General features: G+C 34.1%; 1 protein-coding gene across 1 annotated transcript; it reads right to left on the reverse strand.

Annotated features, from left to right (window-relative positions):
* Window positions 1-1,321: 1,321 nt before the first annotated feature.
* LOC136039361 (octanoyl-[acyl-carrier-protein]:protein N-octanoyltransferase LIPT2, mitochondrial-like) lies at window positions 1,322-7,577 on the reverse strand. The gene is made up of 3 exons (XM_065723026.1): window positions 7,213-7,577; window positions 2,848-3,141; window positions 1,322-1,644 (listed from the first exon to the last, which is right to left on the reverse strand). The coding sequence occupies exons 1-3, from the start codon at window positions 7,355-7,357 to the stop codon at window positions 1,364-1,366; spliced, it is 720 nt and encodes a 239-aa protein (XP_065579098.1). The 5' UTR covers window positions 7,358-7,577; the 3' UTR covers window positions 1,322-1,363.
* Window positions 7,578-9,449: the final 1,872 nt, after the last annotated feature.

Genomic DNA, 9,449 nt, shown 5'->3' on the forward strand with positions numbered 1-9,449 from the left:
CAGTATTGTTCTGAAACGTAAGCACTCCGAAAGACTGAAGAGGATTTACTAGATGTTTTCCAGTTGAATAGTCTATGGATTCAAATGGGTACCCGTCTGACTGACTGTATTTCAAACAGGACCCTGTACAAAAAATACGGTGCTATCCCGTTTTCTATGGCTATAATAAGAAAAAGGTTGAGAGTGCTAGGACAAGTTATGCGGATGAAGGGTGACAGATTGCCAAAGATCGTGTTCGGCTTACCATTTAAAGCCGAACGAGAAGCAGCTGTTGTCCCCGAATGGGATAGGAAGAGGAGATAGGAAGAATGGGAATGGGATTTAATGAGAATTGGAAGTTGTTAGAAGGATGTAAATAGGGAGACTTTGAATAGATTAAAATGGAAGAGGAAGGTGCTTAGCTGTGTTGGTCTCAAGTGACTTGGTGCTGCATTAGTTGTTAGTTATAGTAGTAAATGATAGCGCTCATGATAATAGAAAAAAATCGCCAATGCCATATAGCGTTTGGCATTTCTTGATAGACTTTATCCTAAGGAGCACGATAAAAGTTATGGGAGAGCATGGAATCAAATGAAAAAGTAAAACAGTCTTAAACGTAGATTATTCTGATGATTTGATTCAAGATGAAATTGTTAGTAAAATTAACGATTTTTTTTGAAGTTTTTGAGAGTTCAGAGCGCAAAAATAGGTTGAGAATGAATTTTAAGAAGATTAAGTTACTTAGAATGGGAATTAGTGAAGGTGAATAGGTGATTTTGCATAACGAGAAAATTGATCAAGTGGATAGCTTCACTTACCCTGGTGATTTTTTTGACAACGCTAAGACAAGTTTCTACTCTCATAAGTTACCCATAGTCTTTGGATTCGAACTTCAAATGCAACTTCTGGTGTAGTCGTAGCAATAAAAGTTATATTTACTGTATAGTAGCTTAAGTTTTGTTTTCTAATAATACCAAAACCAATCTAATAATATCAAGACTGTATGGCTGCAAAAATTCCAAAATCGCTATGAGATATTTTTTTCTTCCATCCTACCCACTCCTTCTAAACTAGACATATTATCAGGCTGTTCCCAAAAAATTATAGTATTCTCTTTGGTTCTTGAGACACTGACATACCTTAGTTTTCTAGAATTATTTTTGCCACATCATGCAACAAGGAAAAAAGAATCCTTGTTGTACTAATTGCCCCGAAAAGTACACTTTTTCATGAATACTAAGGTTTTATATATTTTATTCCAAAGTCTGATTGGGTCCTTCAATCAATCTTGGGGTGGCATTCTTTCTTCTTTTAATTGAAATCATCAAAAATGTAAAGAAAATAAAAATTATTGCTCTATTTATTTGTCTATCATATTTACCTATTAACACTTCTCATAAAAAGCTCTTTTCAATATCGTACTAACTTCTTTCTTAGTCTCTTGTTCATCAACAATAATTAATGGGGAATTCATTGTTTTAGAAAACTGGCTGAGGAACAATCCAGTGCCTTCTTCAACACTAAAATTTCTTCCCAGTTCTTTTGATATTGAAGTGACACCTTTGTCTAGAATACCACATGGCACTATATGATCAAACCATTTAAGATCTACATTGCAGTTTAGTGCTAAGCCATGTGTGGTCACGTTCTGTCTTCGATGCAGACCTAAAAAAGGTAAATTTCAAAAACTGCATTCATATAAATGTACACTGTAAGTTTCGAACTGCAAAATTGAGACAAACTTACTTCAGAAAAATCTCTGTAAACCAAAGTTTCTATTTTGAAATTTTGAAGTAATATGTCAGATATCTACTACATCGGTTGCGAGAATTGCAATAAAAAAAAAATTGGCATTTCCATTGCTTTTTGTTTTATCACCAGAAACTAAAGAATATCGACTACAGAACCACAAAGGGGTAGAATCCAGAATTAGACATAAAGAAAGTATTTAGGACGAATGGGTTAAGGTCTTGAATATCTAGTTTAAATGCATATTTGCACACATATTTAAGCCTCAGGAGGGGGGATGTCAAAACAAGAAAAAGTAGATGAAATACATTTCAAGAAAAAAATTCCTGGTTATCAATTTTCAGGTAGATATGCTTCAAATTTTATTATGTTCACCAGAACATCAACATTTTACTTTAATTTTCAAATTTTCAGTGAAGCCAGCCATTTATAATCATAAATGGAAAATATTTAAAATGGGTTACCACATCTTAAAATAAAAAAAAAAAAAATTATTATCATAAATACTAATAATTATTATCATAGATATAATAGTGTTTTAGTATTAATAAAATGGTTGATGATTGTGATACACATGGAGCCCTCTATGAGAAAGAGGGTTGTAATATTGGAGAAATTTATCTAAGGTAGGAGGTAATATAGGATATTTTCCCCTTAGGTAGGAGGGGAGAAACATAAAAGGTACATTTTTCAGCATTTTTTCCAAAAGGGATACTTAGGACATATATTGTACACTGTGCACAGTCATTATTATTATAATAGCTTTTTATCATTAGCTTTTTTTAAACAAGAAAAAAAATGCACTTTGTTGCTGCAGTAGTCTTTTTAAAATTGAGATACTTCATTGTTAGGTGAGTTAATTTGGATTTCCTCAACTTCAAGCAATTTCCCTTCATTTTGTAAGGTTATGTTTCTCAAAATCTTTTTCTTGTATGATAACAGCAAATCTGACTTTCTTATCAATATTTTCTTCCTTCTTACTTTTTTCAGAGATTTCTAAATTATTTCCAGTATACTGCACACCCACATTTTGGTTTTAAGTTTATTATTTTTCTACCATAATTTTATTTTCGGTTTCTACCATTTTATGATTAAGCAAAGAGAAAAAAAAAATCTTACCTATTGCGCATATTTTATTATTTCCAACCCACACACCAGTATGTGGAGATGTTGATGCTAGTACACCTAACTCATCACAGACAGAAATAATAGATTGTTCAATAGCAGAAACAAATTGCCGAATATTTTTGTTATAACAAGTTAAATTCAATATTGGATATGCAACCAGTTGACCAGGCCCATGAAATGTTATCAAACCTCCTCTATTGGTTCTACAAAAATCAGCGCCAAAAGACTTCAATCGAAATTCATCATCAGTAGAATATTCCTTACTTCTGATCCCAGTTGTATAGACTAAAAAAAAGAAAAGAAGAAACTATCCAAATAATTGGTAGTAGTCTAATGACCTACTAATCTGACGTCTACAAATTATGACGAGTAACTGAAGCCTAAATGCTAACGCATTCTCCAGAGATCTTTTACACTATACACAGTCAGTTGGATTTCCAATAATCACTGGGAATGCACGTCTTTCATTTTGTTCCGCGTTATGATTTTGAGGTAGCTGCTGCACTCTCTAAGCTCACCATCCATAGTTGGCTAGTGGAGGTTACTAGAACTTTCCAATGGCAGTTATCGTGGAGGTTATTGGCAAACTCTCCCATCTCACCGTCTATGATAGGATAGTGGAGGTTACTCAAACCCTCCAACAGCATTCCATTAATCACTCTAGCCACAGTTGGTCCCAAAGCTGACCTGTCTGCAAGTTGTGTCTTTTGCCTCCTTTTTACTTCCAAGTCCCAGAAAGAGGCATTCCAGTTCCACGACCCCCCCCCCCCAAAGTAGCCTGTCATTGGCTGGTAAGTCGTGGTCACAGTCAACTTCTAGAGGTAGAAATAGGCGAAATACAAACTTAACACAATAAAACATTAAGTACCAAAAATTCATTATATCTAACTTGTCTATGCCTAGTAACAATCCTAGAAACAATCTTTACAGTATGAAGGTGAATTTTTCCAGGAATTTTGAGGGGAGAAAGCGAACTGAATCTGACGTGTCGTGTACAACCTACGTGTCGCAGGTTGTCATAAGGGCATACCAGCAATATCTTAGGAACAGTTTGGTGTGTGAAGTTGAAACTAACAGGGCTTGCTGTGGGAGATGCATCCTAATGCTACTGCTTCTACTCATAATACTACTACAGTTACTATTGTTACTACTTCTATTACTACTACTACCACTAAAGCTAAGGCTACTACTAATAATTCTACTGTTACTAATGCTATTAAAACTAAGGGCATTAAGGCAAAAATTTGGAAAACATAGAAATTGCATTGAACTAGATTGAAAAACACTATGCCCACATAGGTTGTCAAGCAAACATATCAGAAATGCTTCAGGAATGGTTGATAATATTGAGCTGAAACTTTCAGCATGTGCTGAAGGGGTTATTACCTTCAATTGTAGCTTGGAGCGATATAAGGATTGATGAAAAAAATTCTTTGGTGTAGGTTGTTGATCTAGACTCTTGTGGAGGACTCTACAAACCAAAGGTGCTATGTGAATACTGCTACTAATGTTGCTACAACCATTGCTACTATGGAAGGTAAGGGTATTAAGGTGAAGCTTTTAAGGAATATTTAGGTGAATGCTGAACTAAATCAAAACAAACTATGAGCATGTGGACTTTCTAAAAAAAGACAAAGCAATATCTCAAGATATTATTAAGCTAGACCTTTAAGGGTAAGATGTGGGGATTTGAACTAGCAAGAAGGCACTATCTAGTATAATATTAATATTACTACTACAGCTATTGTAAAAAATTGTATCCATGCAAATTTTCAAAAGGGCATATAAGCAATATTATAGGTATCACCAATATATAACAGCTAGAAATATCATAAAGACTTTTAAGAGACTGGAGGGCAAACAGTCCTTCTCTCAAGCCCATTCATTTTCCAAACACATCCAGTCACATTTTGAAGACAGCCATTTTTTCAGCATAGTAGAATGCTGAAAAATTAGTAGAATGGTCTAGCAACTAGGGTAAGGGCACCAATGATTCGACAGTGCAATTTTGGAACCACTGTCAAAATTTTCCTCCAAAACAGGCTAACTCTGCTTAGTCACGACTTGGAGAACCATCTCTTGGAGCCTTCGTTATATTTTGACAATGCGAAACGTGGGCACTTTATACAATACACCCAGATAAGAAAAGAATATTCAATTCAATCAGTTTCCTGATTTCGACACATAATGAGCTCCCAACAATTTTTTAGCTATGCAATGTTCAAACTGTCATTACTTGGTTTTTTGGCAAAAAAAAAAGTTGGGATCATTGCCAATGCTTCAAGATACACCTGATCCTCTCTAAAATGTAGCCATATTGGCTTTTTCAAGATAAAAAGAGCGTAGGCTAAGTACATCCATGTTGTCAAAGAGCAAAGACAGAATCTTTTTCGAAATGTTTGTACTACTATTTATTGTACTATGTATTACTATTTATGTTTGTAACATGTGAGCCTAATTATAATACCATTCTTCATCTTGTATAATAATAAGAAGTTCTTGTCAAAAATAGATCTTATTTTAAATATTGTGCTTTGTTAATTACCAAAGGTTCCATAGATAACAATTTTCTTTTAAAAAGAGCCCTTAAATAGATCTCTATGATGTTTTAGTGCCCTGATAGCAGTTAAAAAGAAAAAAAAAACAACAACATAGAAATAAAAGAGTAAACGTCAGTGCTTCCAATGCAAAAAAGTGATTTTCCTTGCAGTTCAAGCCAGTGTTCTATAGGTTTTAAATATAGAGTTTTCAGCCATGGTGATTCCAACAATATTCTAGTTTCCTTTCAAATAAACTAACAGATTTCTATGATGTTCTACTTCAGTGCTAGTGAATGCAAAAAAAGAGGACACATCTGTGCTACCCATTTAAAAAAAAAGTGATTCCCCTTGTTGATCAAGATGAGGGCTGTAAGTTTTTTGTATAAGGTTTTCACCAATGGTAATTCTAATGTTACATTTTTTTATTTCAATCTGACACCATTTTCAAGGGGTTTCAGGCTAAATTTCCTGAATTTCCCATAAATTTGTTACTTGGAGAAACTTTTACTTTTAAGACTAATTGAAATAATAATCACCATTCCTGATTTACCAACAAATGGCAATTTTTTCTCACTAAAAACTATTTTTAAATGCATCTTTAAATTTGACCATGAAAGGGGTGTGATGTATTGTCAGAAAAGCTACAACAAAATTTAGAAAATTCTAACGGTAAGCCTACTAGCCTACCTTTATTTTATTAACAGGTTTACTTAAGATGTGGTCAACAATATCAAATTAGCCTACTCATTTTTGTCCCATAGCATAAGTATGCCCAAAACCATATGATGATGTAAATCTAGGGGCATTTTAGTACATAAGGAACCAAGTTAAGAAAACAATTCTTACTTCACAATATACAGAAAATCCTAGATAAAATATTCTGCAAGGGATGAAACTTTATCTTTGCTTCTTTCCTTGTATTTCCAGTTCTTCTATCACATTTCTAAATATTTGTGTCTATTCTTCAAGTTTTGAAAATCCTTTATAAACAAACACCCAAATGCCATCTAACATACCTAACCTTACTTAACCTAAATCATCAGTATTTGTCTATTAACATGTTTTTGGTATATGGTATTTGGTGTCTATCTCAGAAAGGGGTAAGGTTGGGAAAATGAACCTTTAAGGGATGGGTCTACAGGCTAAATTATATCCTGGGAAGGTATTTTAAAGTACCCACCCCTACTCCTTTTCCCCCTAGAGGGCCTTGAAGTTTGCCTACATGACAGGTCTATACCTAATGAAATTTTGAAAAAACAGCATTTTACCTTAATTTTCAGTTACCAGTTGCCTTTTCTCTGTCTTTAGTTCTCAAAATGCACTTCCTGTTATTTGAGTAGAATTCTGAGCCATATCAATGTTTTTTTTTTCAAAATTTAGGAAATGTATTTGCATATCTTTAAAACCTTATAAATTGGGATTGAGCAGATTTGTTAAGCTGAAAACAGTTTTGTTGCACTTCATTCAAGCAGAATATCTATTTTACAAGGTTTCACTTTTATAGCACGTATATTTTTAAAGGTCAGGGCACTGTAGAGGGAGAAGAAGTGGAGGTAGGTACTTCAAAATGCCTTCCTGGGACATATTTAGCCTGTAGACCCATCCATGAAAGTTTCATTTTCCTAACCTAACCCCTTTCTGAGATAGCAAGAAGTCACTAAACTAGAATTTTACCAGGTTCTGTCCTGCAAAATATGTTAACTAGGGTAATTCTGCATATTCTGAAGGGAGAATTGTTTTCTTAACATGTTACCCTATGTACTGGACTGCTCCTAGAATTACACCCCTACTAGGGCTAGGCCTAGACTAAGCTTACCTGGTGGATGCTGTAGAACCAGTAATGTATTTAATGCAGAGGGTTCTTTGGCAACAAGCTGCTCACAATAAAAGTTCTGAAGGATCAAGGCTTTATTATAAGGTAATGTTCCTAAACATAAAACTCTCAAAACAGCACTACTCATTTTTTTTCACTGCTTGTTACATGAGGATCTTTAATCATTTCTAGTTTCCTCCAGCCTTGTCTTAAAAGGAACTCAATTCTGGGGATCTGTGTCCTACTAATGTTCGCATTTTTCTTGAACTCACACCTTACTATGTTTTTGAAGCCAGGCTTCGTCTCTGAAGCCCGAAGACACAGTTTATAGAGGGACAATATTTGCTTCTGAAGTTTGCTTCGCATTACATGAGCTTGTAAATTAAAATTTTTGCGTTTTATCGTTTTATTAAAATCCAATGCTCGATTTTACTAATAAGCCGTTCGTTTGAAAAGCCTTGGTTTTACTTAAGTCTTTTTTGAAATGCCGTTCTTTAGAATGATGAACTTAGCATTATACTCCGTTTCACTTTTGAGCGCCAGCTTTTAAGATCGAAAAAGGTGCAAGAATCAGCTACCAGCCAGTGCATTGATTTGTTTAACTTTGTAGTTTTCGTGGATTGGATCTTTCTTCTAGTGGCCCTGATGTTGCTTGTCTTACTGCATCCAGAAGTAGTCTTTTCATTTCCGTTGTGGTTGAATTTCTATGTCACTGATTGAAATTCTATCTGTGGTTAAATGAAATTTTTAGAACGGCGAAATAAAACGCAATATAAGAGCAAAACCGAAGATATCTTAGTAGAGCTAAGAACGACGGATGGTGAAAACGAACGCGGCTGAATAACTATATGCTACAGGCCTTCCCTGGAAAAATACAATAAAACAAATAGACACTTTTTTATCGATTCCTTCTTCCTTTTCTAGACAAGTGCACTGAAAGTTACCCTATTTTAAGTTGCAGTAAATTTCCAAAGAAGGACCATAGCTTCAACAGAAAAAGAACACTTTCTTTTTAATCTAATTTGTTTGACTTGTTTTCGAATTACATTTTTCTTCTTCCATGACAAATTCGTTGAATCCAAATCTAAACGACGATGACAGACTAAAATTAGATATTTAATTAATTTAAGGTTAGTAATTTAATTAAATCAATCTAATATAATTAAGATATTTTACATAAAGTTATTATATTACATAAGGTTCTTCCATAAGCTGAATAATAATAACTTAATATAAGAAAACTGAGAGTGCTATAATGGAAAAAAAGTGCCAGTTCCGAGTATTCTAAGGAAAATGAATCTCGTTTCGAAGACTGAATAATGAAATATATCACAATTATTGACTGAAAAAGCCAGGTTGAATACTGAACGAACTAATAACCTTCCGACAGCGGAGTGTTTAGGGCCTTGCTTTATGACTAGGGGTCCTTTGGTTCAATTAAATAAAACACAAATTTTTCGCTGAAAATAAGGAGCAACATTAAAACATAAAACGAACAGAAATTATTTTGTATATGAAGGAGGTTTCCCCTTCTTAACCACATCACTCTATACGCTAAAGTTTTTAGTACAATTAAAAAAGCGTCTTATTGTTCTAATTAAACAACCCTTGTCTTTTCAGAGAGATTTTTAAAGAATTGGTATAAAATTCAAACTTTAGTGTAAAGAGTGTGGTGTTGAGGAGGGGACAACCACCTTCATATACGTAACAATTTCTGTTTGTTTTAAGTTTTAATGTTGCTCCTAAGTTGAAAAACCTTGTTTTTATTTAATTTCTAACAGTTTTTGATTAATGCTAGGAAATCTGGCCCACCTCCGCGGAGAAAACTCCTCCCACGGAAATATCTTCTAGACAATTCAATCCTGGTGAATATTTATCCCGGACAATTACTCTTAACCATTAAAATTGAGACGGAAAAAAGAAAGCAAGACTTAAAAAGAATTTTAATTCTGTACAAGAATTTAGGCAAATTCACGCAGAGCATAACTTTCTCTGACAAGTTCACTCCCTGGAAACTTTTCCTCCATGAACAAACTCCCCAGCAGAAAATTCAAGTTATTGGACCTTTCATCCATGATGAGCCAAATGGCTATATCAAAATTTTGATCAAACGATTTTGGGAAAAAAAGGGTTGGAGATGGAGGCCTAGTTGCCCTCCAATTTTTTTGGTCATTTAGAAGTTTAAATATCCGTTCGAATGAGCTCTCTCTCGATATTCTAGGACCACTCTTTCCCCCTTT

The sequence above is a fragment of the Artemia franciscana genome, chromosome 19, assembly GCF_032884065.1.
Source record: "Artemia franciscana chromosome 19, ASM3288406v1, whole genome shotgun sequence".
In the NCBI taxonomy this organism is placed as follows: Eukaryota; Metazoa; Arthropoda; class Branchiopoda; order Anostraca; family Artemiidae; genus Artemia; species Artemia franciscana.